Source organism: Rhinopithecus roxellana, chromosome 9 (genome assembly GCF_007565055.1).
Source record: "Rhinopithecus roxellana isolate Shanxi Qingling chromosome 9, ASM756505v1, whole genome shotgun sequence".
NCBI classification, from domain to species: Eukaryota; Metazoa; Chordata; class Mammalia; order Primates; family Cercopithecidae; genus Rhinopithecus; species Rhinopithecus roxellana.
Genome location: NC_044557.1, coordinates 21,818,316 through 21,834,499, shown reverse-complemented (window position 1 = coordinate 21,834,499; position 16,184 = coordinate 21,818,316). Strand labels below are relative to the sequence as shown.

At 47.6% G+C, this 16,184-nt stretch overlaps 1 protein-coding gene across 5 annotated transcripts in view; it reads left to right on the top strand.

Annotated features, from left to right (window-relative positions):
* ARHGEF10 (Rho guanine nucleotide exchange factor 10) overlaps positions 1–16,184 on the top strand; it is a 133,315-nt gene that overhangs the window by 71,321 nt on the left and 45,810 nt on the right. For all 5 annotated transcript variants that reach the window (XM_030937991.1, XM_030937988.1, XM_030937990.1 and 2 more), the window contains 3 exons: positions 3,645–3,815; positions 5,934–6,079; positions 9,694–9,869. In XM_030937991.1, the coding sequence (XP_030793851.1) occupies positions 3,645–3,815; positions 5,934–6,079; positions 9,694–9,869 (493 nt within the window). The remainder of the gene's footprint in view (positions 1–3,644; positions 3,816–5,933; positions 6,080–9,693; positions 9,870–16,184) is intronic.

Sequence of the window (16,184 nt, the reverse complement as noted above, 5' to 3'; positions counted from 1 at the left end):
GTATTAGAGCATTAATAGCAAAAGCTGGTTTTTTTCCCAAAATCAAAATGTTCAAAGTGTGTTTTATTTCTTCAGCTGACAAACATGTCCTGAGTCCTAATACGTGTGAGACGCTGTTGGCCTTCTGGCAAGCAGCCACGGACGTGATGAATGAGCTTCCTCGTGAGAGGGAGGCTGGCGCTTGGGAGGAACAGGGTCAGGCTGCCTATTAGATGTTAGTTATTCAGCCACAGCTGGGAGGGTGTCACCAGGCTGTGAAGGGGCCAGAGGGAAGGCTACAGTCACCTCCTAAACCATACGAGGGGAACCAGCCCACACACTCTGTGTTGCCTCCTAAACCATACGGGTGAACCGGCCCACATGCCCTGTGTTTAGCGATGCGCCAGTGAGTCCCTGGGTGGTTCCTGGTCACCAGGGATGACAGCAAGCGCTGACTGTGTTGTGAGGTCACACCCACTGTTGGCTTTCTATGACGTATCAGAATAGTTTTTAAATTTTTTTTGATTTATTAAATTTGGATATAATTTTCAAACGCGCTTGTTAGGTTTTGGTTAAATGTAAGTAAGTAACTATAAGTAAGTAAGTAACTACTTTTGCCTAGGTTTTTTCCAAAGTGTGTTCTTTTTAGACAGAAGTTGTGGGCGGGGCTGCTGGAAAGGGAACAGGAGAGAGAACCGCAGGGAAAAGCCTCTACCGGGATCTTGAGGAACCCGAGCAGCTCCCACATTTCCATCCGCCTTTTGACACCCAAATTCTTGAGTTTATTACATAACTGGAATTCTGAGTTTAAGTCAAAAGACTTGCATTTAGAAAGACTCAGCGTGCTCTTCCATATCATCACCAGCAGTTACGTAGGTCAGTGTGCACACAGCTGTGCCCGTCCTCCTCCCTCCTTGCCTCAAGAGACCCTCCTTAGAATTTCCCACACAGGGTTTGTTGCCCCCGAAGCAGAAAATGGTCTTTGCCTTGATCTGAAAAAACAAATTGCAGGTCCTAGATGTGCCCAGAAGTTTCCCTCAGGGACACTTTTTGCCCACATTTGATGAAACGCTGGCGCATCCTAGAGTGTTCTCGGAGGGGAGCAGGTGGGTCCACGTGCTTTGGAAGAAGCACAGTTGGAGACAAGGTGGTGTCTGCATCTGGTCATTACGCGGTTGTGCCTCAGGGGCCCTGCCTCAGGTGTGGGTGCTCAGGGCACCTGGGATTGGGCAAGGAGATGGGCTGCAGAGAGTCAGCAGGTACAAGCACATACCCTCCCTCCTGCCTTCTGCTGTGGTCCGTGTGCTGTGTGTAGGTGGATGGGGACACAGTGGTGAGGGGCCTGGACACCCTCTGTCCCCTTCCTCCCAGTGACTCTCCTGGTCTCTACTTTCCGGTCCTGCCTGCATTTTTCCTGGTTAGCGCTCCCAGACCTTCTTTCTAAGACAGGTGCTGTGAAGCCACAGCTGTCCCCTGGCTCAGGCAGTGAAGCTGGCTCACCCTGGCTTTGCTGGGACTGTCAGTTTCTCCCATGGATCCGGAAACATCCATCAGCCGTGTGTGACATTTGTCTGTCTTTATCCCAGCTACCTGTTTCTCTCTGTTGTTGTGCAAAGATAAGTAACAATTTCTGGTAACAACAGCAGTGAGAAATTTCACTTTTCTCCTTCCCTGGGCCTCCTCGGGAGGCTGCCGGCCCAGCAGATGTTCCTGGCTGTGCTCAGCGGCCCCACAGCATGCTGGACTCCACCGTGTGCCGGCTGCTGTCTCCATCGCACGCCGAGTCCCTGGTGCCACCGCCAGCGTGCAGTTTTGATGCAGAACTAGTGTTAAGATTGTTCTTTTTTGCCTTGATAGAATTTGTTGTGACTCATAGGAAACAAATGTATAGAATTGTTTATATTCACTACAAACTGGAAACATTTGATCATTTATGCAGCGTCCTTTCCAGATTTAAAAAAAAAGTTTAAAAAGCACACTGTTGGATTCCATGACTGCTAATATTCCTATAAACATGTAAAAGTTGGTAGGCAAGATGCAGAACCACATTTTGTTTTCACTCAAAGTTCTGGGATACGTGTGCAGAATGTGCAGGTTTGTTCCATAGGTATACATGTGCCATGGTGGGTTACTGCATCTGTCAACCCGTTATCTAGGTTTTAAGCCCCGTGTGCATTAGGTATTTGTCTCAATGCTCTCCGTCCCCTCACCCTGCACCCCCGCCAGGCCCCGGTGTGTGAAGCTCCTCTCCCCGTGTCCCTGAGATCCCATTGCAGAACCATATTTAATTCTGAGAAAGTGTTTCAAGTTCACATTTGCCCCTTCAGCAAACATCAGCGTGTCAAATGTGAACACAAGCCGGGAAACAAAAGGCCCTGCATAAAACCAAGGTGACGAAAGTGTCCTTTTGTGTTTTTTTTTTGTTTTTTTTGAGAAGGAGTCTTGCTCTGTCGCCCAGGCTGGAGTGCAGTGGTGTGATCTCGGCTCACTGCAAGCTCCGCCTCCCAGGTTCACGCCATTCTCCTGCCTCAGCCTCCGGAGTAGCTGGGACTACAGGCGCCGCCACCACGCCCGGCTAATTTTTTGTGTTTTTTTGGTAGAGACGGGGTTTCACTGTGTTAGCCAGGATGGTCTCGATCTCCTGACCTCGTGATCCGCCCGTCTCGGCCTCCCAAAGTGCTGGGATTACAGGCTTGAGCCACCGTGCCCGGCCGAAAGTGTCCTTTTGTTATTGCCTATTAAAGTTTATCCTGTGATTGACAGCAGTGCGTCATTATTTGCTGGCAGTTGTTGCTGATTTGTGCCACATACCCTCCCTTTGACCTCCTTGTGCTTATCTGAAACCTTAACTGGGAGAAGAGGTAGCTCAACTCCCTTTTTTTAAAGACGACTTTTTAAGAGACATTTTAGGGTCACAGCAAAATTGAGTGGAAAGTACAGAAATTTCCCAACTGCCCCTCCCCTAACATGCACAGTGCCACCCACCTCCCCCCCGGCAACATCTCCGCCAGAGTGCATTTGTGACAACCAGGAGCCTGCGTGGCCATGCAGCCACTGCCCAGCAGCTGCAGTCACAGGAGGATGTACCCCTGTGCCGTGCATTCGGTGGGTTTGGATGAACGTTCAGTGACATGGACCCACCATGATTGTGTCATGCATCTTTGCTGCCCTAAAATCACGTTCCTTTGTCAGTGTGAGAGAGACTTGATCCTGCTGTGTGAGTTGGTGCCATGGGTGCAGTATTCGGCACCACAGAACTCCTGCACATTGGAAATTGGGAGACTGATCTTTTGAAGAAAGTAGCTGGACCCATCTGTGCGTGGGTTCATCTGTCTGACTCAACTTGAGAAGGACAATCTCTCATCATCATGAGCATCATTCCAAGCGCACGGCAGTTCTGAGATTGTGATATGTTCATATTTAGCGTGTTCTTTATTGCACAGAGCTATTTTTTCGATTTTGTTTTTGCAAAGGAAGCTGTTCAGATGTTCAGCCAAGTCATGACTCACTCAGCTCATCATCCCTTCCCCAGAACTGACTTTATTTTTCCCCAGGATGACGGATGCCACTGCCTCCTTTCCATCGTCGGCTGGCAGGTGACGTGACTGTCGTTGCACTGGGAGTGCGCACGTGGTAACCGCCCACCTCTCCCTTGTTGCTTGTAGGACATGCTGAAGAACACTTCCAAAGGCCACCCCGACAGGCTGCCTCTTCAGATGGCCCTGACAGAGCTCGAAACACTGGCAGAGAAGTTAAATGAAAGAAAGAGAGATGCTGACCAACGCTGTGAAGTTAAGCAAATAGCCAAAGCCATAAACGAAAGATACCTAAACAAGGTTGAGAGAGGTTTTCTTCAACTCTGTTCCAAAATGATTTTTGCTTTGTACTAATAAGCCGTCGTTATCCAGCAATACTAATCTTTTGGAACGTTGGGAGTAATTCCCTTAGCCCAGAGTTCTTAACTGGGGTGGATGGAGGCCTTTGGGAGAGTCACCCCAATGTGGAAATGGTATGTAAAACCTTAACAGCCTGTCTGCATTTTCTTAGGAAAGAGACTCATACATTCTTCAGACCCTCAGATGGATCCAGGACCTCCCAAGAGGTTAAGAGCAACCCTTTTAGCTTAATTTTGCTTTCAAAATAACTATCTAATTTCAGATAGTAATAGTTAAAGCTGAAAAAAATATTTACAGGCTGGGCACAGTGGCTCACACCTGTAAACCCAGCACTTTGGGAGGCTGAGGTGGGAAGATCACTGGAGCCCAGGAGTTTGAGACCAGCCTGGGCATGATAGTGAAACCCCATATCTAAAAAAAAAAAAAAAAAAAATTAACTGGGCACTGTGGCATGCCTATAGTACCGAGCTACTTGGGAGGCTGAGGCCGGAGGATTGCTTGAGCCTGGAAGGTCCAGGCTGCGGTCAGCTGTTATTGAGCTGCTGCACTCCAGCCTGGGTGACGGAGCCAGACCCTGTTTCAAAAAAAAAAAATCACAAACATTTTTTGTCTTCACCTATGCATGGGCTAAGCTGTATTGACCCCCAAAAGAGATGCAGGACCCAGAGGGTGGCATTTCATTTGCGAGGCTGCATTTCAGCTTGATGCTTACGTAACTGCTTGTCTGCAGCAGTACTCTGGTTTTCTGTGAGCTTTCCCTGTATTCGTTGAAGGCCCTGGCTCACAGGGAGAAGGTAATTTGTATGAACTGTGTTAAGTTATTGCATCTAATATTCATTGTTGCTAAACTCACTGTTTGTTTTGTTATTAGGAGTAGTTTCTTATGTTACTATGACATTCAGTAATTTAACTGTGTGAACTTTATGGTAATACACTTTAAGCCACACGTTTTCCCCAATTCTCCAAATGGTTTATGTAGGAACATTTATAAGCAGCAAATTGTATTCAGTTATATTCTTGACATGGTTGATGTTATTTAAAATCACGCTCCCTGTGGCACTTGAACCTCTGAATACACGTGGGGCACAGAGCAAGCCCAGAGGCCCAGGAAGAGTGATGATGCTTCACCCTGAATGTCACGCACATACCTCATCATTCCCTCGTTCCCATCATTCCCATCGTGCACTCGCAAGGACAGTCAGGGAGGCGGGTGTCTCACTGGTTGCTCAGAGCTGGGCAGCAGTGTGGATTTAGAATCAAAAGATAGCACAGACCACCGGGGCTGAGGGCTCCGTTTTCTTGTGGGCTGAATTGTTGTAAGTATTGGCCAAGTGCAGTGGCTCACGCCTGTAATCCCAGCCTTTTTGGAGGCCGAGGTGGGTGGATCACTTGAGGTCAGGAGTTCCAGACCAGCCTGACCAACATAACGAAACCCCATCTCTACTAAAAATACGAAAAGAAACCAATTAGCTGGGTGTGGTGGCGCACATCTGTGGTCCCAGCTACTCGAGTGGCTGAGGCATGAGAATCAATTGAACCCAGGGGGTGGAGGTTGCAGTGAGCTGAGATTGTGCCACTGCACTGCAGCCTGGGTAACAGAGCGAGGCTCGGTCTCAGAACAAACAAACAAAAAAAGTAGTCTGACTTCCACATCGCATGCCATTGTCTTGGTTCATACAAAGCGTCTTTCTGAAGAACTGATGGTTTTGGTTTGGCTCAGTGAAGTAAAATATGGCCTACATGGAGAAGTTAAGATAGTCATTGAACTATGCTTAATTAGGTTGACTTAGGGAAAAGTAAAATTACGAAACAATTCCTTCCATTCCTCACTGTTCCTGGTTAATGTTGTGTTTAAATCGCGGGAGGGCCGACTGTGCGGTGAAAGTCTGTGAGGAAGCAGATGGACGTTCGGTGCAGTCACGGTGAACATAGGAACGATTTCCGTAAAGCGCTTAGTTTGGAAGAGTCACCCTCAGACTCCATACCAGACTTTTCCTTGTCTTTTTCTTTTCTGGGTAAACTCAACTGTGGTCCCTGCGCTGTGTTTTGAATGTCCAGCTTCTCAGCAGTGGAAGCCGATACCTCATTCGATCTGATGATATGATAGAAACAGTTTACAACGACAGAGGAGAGATTGTTAAAACCAAAGAACGCCGAGTCTTCATGTTAAATGATGTGTTAATGTGTGCCACCGTCAGCTCACGGTAAGCGCATTTAATTCTCTATAGTAGTCCTATCATTACATGTTACCTTTGCCTAAGGGCACATAAGTGACTTTGTTAATTCTGTCACTCAGACCGAACTGGTTTTTTGTGCCAAAGCTTAGTCCTGTGACTAAGGGAACCCTTATAATAAGCAAGCTTATTTTTAAATAGATTCAGTGTAAGTCACCAAGTCACTGTTAGTAGAAGTTAAGTACGTAGAGGTTTATATACTCTTTAAACAGGGCTGATGGTGGAACTAGAAACTAAATTGAATTTCTTCATAACCTTCTTAAATAATTCAAGAGTTATTTTTCTTATGGTTTAAATTCTCTCTTTACCTGCTTCTCTATAAATATATTTTTGATAAATGTTTAAATATAATAAAGTGGGGGTATATTCATATTTATTGTAAACCAAGAAAATGAGTTATTTTCACTTAAAATAGTTTTACATCAGAATCGTTCTCCAACACATGGAATATTGTAGTTAGATAAGGATATGTGAGAAGTTAAAAGGTCTCCAAATATAGGTAGATGATAAGGGAATTCATATAAAATTAACTATAACGCTCCTGGTGCTATAGAAAATAATGCCAGCGAACATGGTGGCAATTCGTCATGTCTTGCACGAGTCAAGCGTTCTGTCGTCCGGAGTTTTGACAGCTAATTGCTAAACATTTGGTAGCTTGAAGTCATCCACACGGGAGCATTTACACCACGGAATTTGCCCAACACAACGTGTTAGGAGCCTGTCCTCCCAGTGAGAGCCAGCTTTAAACATTTGCCAGTACACCACTAAATATGCCCTATTTTTCATGCCTGTCACCCCCATTTTCCAGCGGCTGGATATATATGCCTGCCCTCCTCACCTTGCCTTAAGAGACCCAGGCAGCGAGGGTGTGCAGGTCAACCCTCAGGAGTCGGACTCCTTAGTGTCAACTCCAGCTCCACCTTCTCTGAACTCTGAAAATTACCTGCTCTGACTAGGCCTCATTCGTGCAATAGGGTTGATCATAAAATAATGAGTCTGGTGGTACACTCTTGCAGGGCTCTTCAGGGGTCAAGGCGAGGACATTCATTAAGCTGCCGCAGGTCACCTGGCACACGGCACTGCCCATGAGCGACAGATTTTCATTGTTGCCTCTCATCATCCTCACTTACTTTGTGGCAGCTACAAAATAAGTCCAAAAATATATATATACAAGTCTTTAATGATACTGCTCCTTGTAAGAGAAAGAACCCTGTTCATTTGACTCATATCCCATGGCTCGGCCTTCACTGTGGATACCTGGCGACAGCCACAGGCCACCTGCCTTCCATGTGCAGAAGCAAAGCCCGCGGCACCCTGCGTTGGAGAGGAGCTGACAGAGTGAGGCCGTGGGAGGTCGCAGCTGGAGAACTCCAGGTGTGGGCTGTTTGAGAGGATGCTTAGAATTGAGAGGATGCTTAGAATTGCGAGGATGCAGAGTAAGGTGTCTCCACCCGTTTCCCTGGTGTTATCTTATGAGGTGCTTCCCACAGTGTGGAGACTAATGGTGTTTATCACTTAGCAGGATGGCTTCCAAGTTTAACTGTCCCAGGACCCCCCTCTCCGCATAACACCTGGAAAGTTAGCGTTCAGTGAAGCGGCCCCAGTGTGGCTGAATCCACCCAGCTCCTCACCTGCAAGTTGGCCAACATGATGTGTCAAGTTGGGACATGAATGCTTGTCCCACCTGCCCTGGGAGACAAGATCATAGAAGTGAAATGACCTTGTAAACAGCAAAGCCCTGCACAAATATAATGGTCCTTGTTGAGTCTTTTCCGCATTCATAATCAATGTTTGTCTGACGCTGACTCCTGCTCCAGAACCGTCCCCCCCCCCCCCCCCCCCCCGGGCTGCTGTTGGGGAGCGCCAGGACACACTTGGCTCTTGGGCAGTTTTAAGTAGGTTTAAAATTCTCACACTGACAGAAGTGGTGTACTTTAAAGATGAATTAAAATGGATACTTTAGAAGTAACTCAGCTGGGCGCGGTGGCTCAAGCCTGTAATCCCAGCACTTTGGGAGGCCGAGACGGGCGGATCACGAGGTCAGGAGATCGAGACCATCCTGGCTAACATGGTGAAACCCCGTCTCTACTAAAAATACAAAAAACTAGCCGGGCGACCTGGCGGGCGCCTGTAGTCCCAGCTACTCGGGAGGCTGAGGCAGGAGAATGGCGTGAACCCGGGAGGCGGAGCTTGCAGTGAGCTGAGATCCGGCCACTGCACTCCAGCCCGGGCGACAGAGCAAGACTCCGTCTCAAAAAAAAAAAAAAAAGAAGTAACTCAGCCGTGCTTACTGCTAGATTCCTTAAAATAATGCCCCTGCCTTTCCCACGATGACAGGGCTTGAATTTCTTTTTTTGCGAAGAGCGGTGGTGAGTCACAATCATTTCCCATGGACGTGTCGTCAGTGTGAGATTTTCAGTGACACTGCCCGAAGGTGATGAGAACCCATTTTCGTTCATATAGCCCCCAAGGACCCTTTGGTCAGCCCTGTGGAAATTAAGATTCTAAACCTCCTCCGTAGGGATGGAGATTTTTACATTCAAAGAGGAGGAATCGAAATTTTGGTAAGAACTCATGGGCATTTCTCTTTTACTAAATTGGAGGCACAGTCTAATTCACAGAATACAACCCGTCTTTCCTCTTAATGTGTCTGAATTATTCTTCCTCTTTTCCCTTTCTGTATGGACTAGATGTCGTCATGGAGGGCAGAGTGCTCTGGTATAAGAGGGAACTGGAGAGCGTGGGTGCAGACAGGCTCCCAGCAAGTCAGGTGCTTAGTCCAATGCATAGCACCCAGCATTTTGGTTATTCTTACCACACTTTGATTTTTAACAGCAATATCTTGAAAAGCAAAACGTGATGATCACTAAGTGAGAATAATGGTTGATTCCGGAGGGTGGGATTTCCTGAGCGCCTGGGACTGCAGGAATGCTGGCAATGTCACAGCCTTGGCCTTGGTGGCAGCTACACAGATATTGATGCAGGCTGTTTCCACTAGACCGTACATACGTGTTTTGTGTTTCTTCACGTATATGTTCTATTTATGATAAAAGAAGAAAATAAGCTGTATAAGTCATAGGTTTTTTTTTTTTTCTGTTCAATTTCTCTACACTTTATACATATTTTAGTCATGGAGTATAATGGTATGATTTGATTCTATTAAAATGGTTATGGTGTAACCATAAAAGAGTAAAGCAGGAATCTGAGAGTTAACTCTTAGGAAACCACCAGAGAATATCTCTATCCACATAGGAGACTTCCTGGGAATCGAGCACCTTTGCTCCGAGTCTTCAGTGAGCACCGAGCTGCTTCCTTTTAAGCCTTTACGGAAAACCCCGGCGCTTCTGGGAGATCCGTCCCTGTGCGGCTCTTCCCTGCACTGTCTCTTATCCACCTCGAGACCTCTTTATGGCAGCGAATGGGGATTCTGTAAGAAAGTCAGAGGCACAGTTACTCCTGTGAGAAAGTCCGAAGAGTTACAATTCAGCAATGGAAAATTTCCGACTTGAGTATCTGAGGGACAAACCTTACCATAACGTGTCCACGTAATTATTCGTAAAACAGGCATCTTCTGGTCGTTTCAGCGCCTCTCATGACAGCCGTGTGATGAGCAGCCAGAGGTACTTGCTAAAGTGGAGCGTTCCGCTGGGACACGTGGACGCCATCGAGTATGGCAGCAGCCCAGGCGCCGGCGAGCACAGCAGGCACCTTGCCGTTCACCCGCCTGAGAGCCTGGCCGTGGTTGCGAACGCGAAGCCAAGTAAGTGACGCTTTCTCTCACGTTCGTGCTAGCCGTGGGGCAAGCGTAAGCTCTGACGTCAGCCGTGTGGCCAGCGTAAGCTCTGACATAGCAGGCTCAGGGTTTAACGGTAAATCTGACGCGCGCTCTCACATTCATGTTTGCTGTGGGACCAACGTAAGCTCTGACGTCAGCCGTGGGGCCAGCGTAAGCTCTGACATCAGCCGTGAGGCCAGCGTAAGCTCTGACGTCAGCCGTGGGGTCAGCGTAAGCTCTGACAGCCGTGGGGTCAGCGTAAGCTCTGACGTCAGCCGTGGGGGGGTCAGCGTGTGCTCTGACGTCAGCCGTGGGGCCAGTGTAAGCTCTGACATAGCAGGCTCAGGGTTTAACACGGTAAATCATGATGCTCTCTCTCACGTTCATGTTTGCTGTGGGGTCAGCGTAAGCTCTGACGTCAGCCGCGGGGCCAGCGTACGCTCTGACATAGCAGGCTCAGGGTCTAACACGGGAAGTCTGCAGAGGTGATCTAGTCTCTAGAATCTGTATGCTGCCTCACTAACATGGTCAAGTCGGCCGCTCATCTCTGACTTGCCCCACGTGCCGCAGGGGCTGCTTCGGGTTCGGGCCAGTCAGAAGAGGATTCCGTCTTCCCGGTCCAGTGAGCTCAGTTTTGCGTTTCCAGTTAACCAGATGAGGGCTTCAGTGTTTGTCTCTCGAGTGTGTGGAGCTGGCGCAGAAGTCGTCGAGCTTGAGGCGGTGGTGGTTCCAGTTTGGCTGTGTTCACCTGCTCGCACTGCCGGGCAGCATTGTGATGTCTTTACTCAGTTTCCCCATGGAGGTAGTGCTTGTCCACGAACTTCCCAAGGTGAAATGAGAGGTGTCAGAATGCTTTGGAAATGTCTTAGCATTGCACACGATTTATGATTATTATTACCCAACATTGTTCAGACTGCAGATTTTAATCTTAGTGTAAAAATCATTACCTTCTCTTCATTTTTTAAAAAATCCAAAGAACGACTGGCTAAGTTTTATTCACTTTTTGGCCTCTACCCCTGAATTGTAGAACAATTAAAAAAACATAATGCATGGGAACTTTCAGTTCACCTTTCATAGGTTAAATATGCATTAATTTTTCAGATTATTTTGTTTCTGACAAGTTTAGAAGCAAGAAAACCACTTGAGAACTTTTACCCTTTTCTGGTTGAATTCGCATGTTCACCTGGATTTGCAGAACATGATGTAAGGAGTATTAGGTCTCATTTGCTTTGGGATTGCTTTTATTTTTCTCATTCCCCTGATGTTAATAGTCATTCCGTTTGGTAATCTGTCTAGTAGGCTAATTCGTCAAGCATATTATTACAATTTGTAATCTCTTAAATTTCTGACTCTTAAATCTTCCTTCTATTTAAAGTAGTATGCCTCTGTATCAAACCCTCTCCACAAATAACCGAAGTACCAAAACCCAGATATCCCAAACGAGCTGTTCGGGGAAGTGGTGTGGAGAGCGAGAGGGAGGACTGGGGAGAGAGGGGATGTGGGGACAGAGAAATGATTTCCAAATTGACATGATCCATTAACATTTTATTCAAGAGCAAATTGGATGCCTTGTTAAAGGTTTTCAAAAATCCTTTTAAATTATTTGGAAACATTGATTAGCAATCAAGTTTATGTTGTGGTTTTGTGAACAAAAACACCTTTGTGTAGTTTATAATGCTAGCGATCTTAGAATTTATTCATAATTAAGATGGCCTCATTGTATTCAAATAGCTAAAGGTGACTTTGATCCATAAAATAGTATGTATTCCATGCAATGTTATATTTTCTTATTCATCTTTTTGTTTATGATTTATGCTGAGTTAACTTAGAATAAGATTAGAATCAGTTACAATGTGAAAAAAGCATAAAGCAGGGTGATTCAACCTATTTTTAAAATACTATATGGAGGAAAGAACCTGGAGTGAGTTTATCACTGCATTTGCACTCTAGATTTAACTATGAGCTCCCCATCAGCCACAGCAAGAGGAGAAACACTGAGTACCGACAAGTTCTCATTGTCTATTGAAAAGAAATATGTCACATTGGAGAGTAAATCTTTTTCTTTATTCTGAATCCAAGGAGATCTTTCATATTGTATCTCCAGTTAAGGGGACTTTGGAACACACTTGAAAACATATATGATTGTGTTTTGCAGACTTGCATTGATTCTTTTTTTTTAATCACGTCGCTATGGAAAAAGCACCTAGTCAACCTCAGTGAAACCAGTTTTTCTTGGGACATCTTTTTGCCCACTGCCTTAAACAGAGAGTTTAAGTGATAAACTTGTTTTGCTATCAATAGTGTTTTGTTCTTGCTAGATTAAAAAAAAACTTTTAAAACAAATTATTTAAAATTTGCTAATTCTGTATGTGTCTGAAGATAGAACTCAAGTCAGAATTCTCTGGGGCTTTTTTCCGACGTCAGGTAAGAGCATGGTGCTGTCTTGCATTTACAGAGAAGGTGTAAGTGGGCGCTGTGCTTCATGCTGCGGACTGGCAAGGGTTCTATCCCAACACGTCTGGATTCATCCAGGGTGGACCGACAGTCTCTTGTTAGCGTCAATCATGAGGGGTCTATGTGGCTTCAAATCCATCATGTTGATCTCACGAGTGCCACGCTGCAGCCAGCGAATGATGTCCCTTCACTCTGCTCATCTCAGCTCACTCCTTACCGTTTATGCTGACAAAACCCAGGCACATCCATGAGCCACATCTCCATGGGGCTGCCTCTGATGCCTCCCTCAGAGTTTTCATAGAATGACTTCAAATTCACTCTCAGTGTTTCTGTTTCTTCCAGTTCTCTTGCGTTTGTCACTTCTAAATTATATCGAGAAGCTAAGTCAGAAATTCTCGTTCTCAGTTGATAGTCATAAGATTTCTGCTGCTTGAATGACTGTTCTAAAATTCAGTGTTGGAAACGTTGGTGTGTTACTTGATATTGACAGAGTGTAGGCAGCACTGCCCAACAACCTCTGCTTGCAGAGAGGGTGGCGTGGCAACCACCCGAGACCAGTGAGCAGCTGCAGCAAGGAGTTCCTTATCCCCGCAAAAGCGCCATGTGGATTGTGCATTTGCTGTGTGGTGTTAGACTCAGCAGAGAACTCGCCCGTCCCCGCAGAAGCGCTGTGTGGATTGTGCATTTGCTGTGAGTGTTAGACTCTGCAGGGAGCTCACCATCCCTGCAAAAGTGCTGTGTGGATCGTGTCGGTTGAGCGTTTGCCATGCGGTGTTTGACTCAGCAGAGAGCTCCCCGTCCCTGCAAAAGCACCGTGTGTATTGTGCTTTGCTGTGCAGTGTTCGACTCAGCAGAGAGCTTGCCGTCCCCGCAAAAGCACTGTGTGGATTGTGTGTTCACTGTGCAGTGTTAGACTCAGCAGGGAGCTCCCCGTCCCTGCAAAAGTGCTGTGTGGATTGTGCGTTTGCTCTGCGGTGTTCGACTCAGCAGAGAGCTTGCTGTCCCCGCAAAAGTGCTGTGTGGATTGTGCGTTTGCTCTGCGGAGTTAGACAGCAGGGAGCTCCCTGTCCCGGAAAAGGCGCCGTGTGGATCCTGGGTTTGCTCTGCGGTGTTTGACACCCGGAGTTATGATGTGACACTTTCCTCTCTTGCAGAGGCTGCAAGCTGGTGACCATGGGTCCCCTATGGATCCATGGATTAGTTTAAGCTCCCAAACTCTCTGATGCTATTTTGAAAAATGTGTAGTTTTCTGGGGTGATTTTAAAGGTTTTGCGAGCTTCCCCAATCGGGGCTGGTGGCAGGGAGGAGGAATATCGATCGTGAGCCGTCGGTTGCTCTGGCCTGGTGCCGCGTCTTTGCTGGTGCACTCCACCGGGCTGCTGTTCCTTCTCTCTTTGTGCTCCATCCTGTCTGGCAGGTGGATTTATGAGAAAGTAATGTTTGCTGTTGCCATTCTGTATGTGTGTGTGGTGGGGGGGTTCTTCGTGTAAGATCTTTATAACCTCAATTCATTTTCAACAAATGGACTGTCAGGCACTCCCAGTTCTTGAGATCTCGTGCCAAGTAGGAGTTGTGGGGATGAGTGGGGAGGTGTCGCACAGCCCCACTGTTGGGAGCCTTTAGAACCGGAGGAGAGGTGAGATCAGTTGCTCCAGCCAGGCTCTGGTCTTCAAGGGTGTTTCAGAAGAACGGCCACTGGAGAGCTGTTACCACCCATCCTTCCCAGGGAGAAGTTATCCGTGTAGGGGTGTGTGTGTGTGTTCACGCGCTCACTTGTATTCAACTGGTCTCAACTCAGTGTACAGGGGACGCTCTTAAAATGTTTAGAGAAATGTGAGTACAAGTCGAATGTACTTTAAAGGGGAACACTCCTTCAGATGTGCAACTATTCGTTTACTTTTGTAAAAATCAGTCACAGTACTTTGTAGTTAGTTAATCCTTAAAAATGAGTGAAGATAAAAAACATCTCTGTTCTTTGCTGTAAGGTCAGCTTTTAACAGAACAGGATTGGCCTTTGATCCTTCTGGCTTTAGTTGTTATTGGACCAGCATCTACCTGGTCCAATACCAGCGTCCCGCCCCAGCACTGGCAGCTTGCCTAGAAGGGGCCCCGCAGCTTCCAGAAGGCCGCCACCTCCCTGAGTGCTGTCGGACTTTGCAGCAAGGGAGGAGGTCCACTCAGACCGCCCTGCTGTGACCCGTTCCGCTCTCTGTCCCAGAAGCGCGTCCTGAGTGCCAGGAGTGCTTCTGTACAGTCGGGCTGGATATGGTGGTCGGTACAGGACGATTTGTAACAAGACACAGAGTCATTATGAACAGGTGGCTGGAGATGCTGCCAGCAAGCTTGTATCGTAAGGAGGCTGGGGGACAGCTCCTGAAAGCTCAGGGTCCCTGCTGAGCACAGAGCACTTGCCTAAGAGGGGAACTTACAGGCAAATGCAGAAAGGGCCCTGGGTGAGGTCACAGCATTGAGGGAGCTCCCAGAAAACACAGGACCTCCCCCACAGAATTCACATGGTTTAAAAAACAAAGCAAAACACTACTAGCAAAGAATCAGAACCAAGGAGGGAGGAAGGAGGGCGTGACTTACCGTCTTTAAATAGAAGTGAGCCCGGCCAAGGGAAGCTTCAACAGGTGAATATACACCTGACTGATCCTCCTGAAGCAGAAGGCAGTGAGAGAAGTGGAACTGTATTTTTAAAACGTGAAATGGTTCCTCATGAGGCTCCCCTGAGCTGCGGCCTCTAGGGATGTGTGGCCAGGTGGCCGTTCTGTGGAGGCAGGGAGGGGTCTGAGCGGCACGTCCAGCCACAGCCCCGAGGGTTCTGGACACAGTGACCGGGTGTGGGACCCCAGGAGTGACCGGTTAACCCCGGTTTCCCTCCCTGGCCCCTGCCTGACGCACTGCATGGCCTCGCCTGCAGGCAGGGACAGTGCCTGGTCTCCAACAGGTCCTTTCCAGAGTCAGGTACTTCTGGGCGGGAAGGGTCACAATTCTTCCTCCTTACGCCTGTAAGAGTGAACTTTGCCTTGAAGGTTGGAGGACAGGCACAGCTAAAGCCCACCATGGCAAAGCTGTCGTGTTTTGAAATACACAGCAGTCGAAATGAAAGGAAACAGAACAAAATGCCTCTGTGCTCCATTGCCGTGGCAAGAGCCGCTTCTGCATCGTCTGAACGTTGTACCTTAAAACAGCACGTGCGTGCGTGCGGGAGATGAGGCCAGGACTTGGCGCTGTTTTTCCTGTATGGCATGTGGATTTGCAGGTCTTTCCCAGGACTCAAAAGTATCATTATAATCCTTGAATGAGTACCGAGAGCAAACACACCACCTGGCCAAAGTAGCAGGGAGGTCGGCTTTCCACACTGAATACCGTGGACAGTCCGGAAACAGCCTTCAGTAGCTTTCCTGCAATGGGACACCGAGGTCAGCGTGCCTGCGGAATGTGACACCAACAGACGGGCCCCTCGCTGGGGGAGCAGATGCAACTGCTTGCGATTGTGGAGCCGCTGACCTCCTGCCGCTGCTCTCTGTGTCCTGTGCCCCTGCATGCTCGCGCGGCGTGTTCAACGCAGATGAACGGCCTCCCTTCCTACAAGACAACATCCGTATGCTGAGAAAGGCCTTCCAACATGCATAGGGAGTAAAAGCACAAAGAGCGCTCAGGGAGGATGGGCGCCGACTCCGGATGGAAGGCAGAGTGAAAACAGGGTAGACGTGAAAAAACCTTTTCAGGGTTTTTTGATGAAAATGGCATCTGAAGTGAATGGAGCAAAATAGTAACATCACAAATTCTGGGCAGTGGGTAAAAATATGTCCGTGAGTTATTCTCTCTGCTTTTCTACTT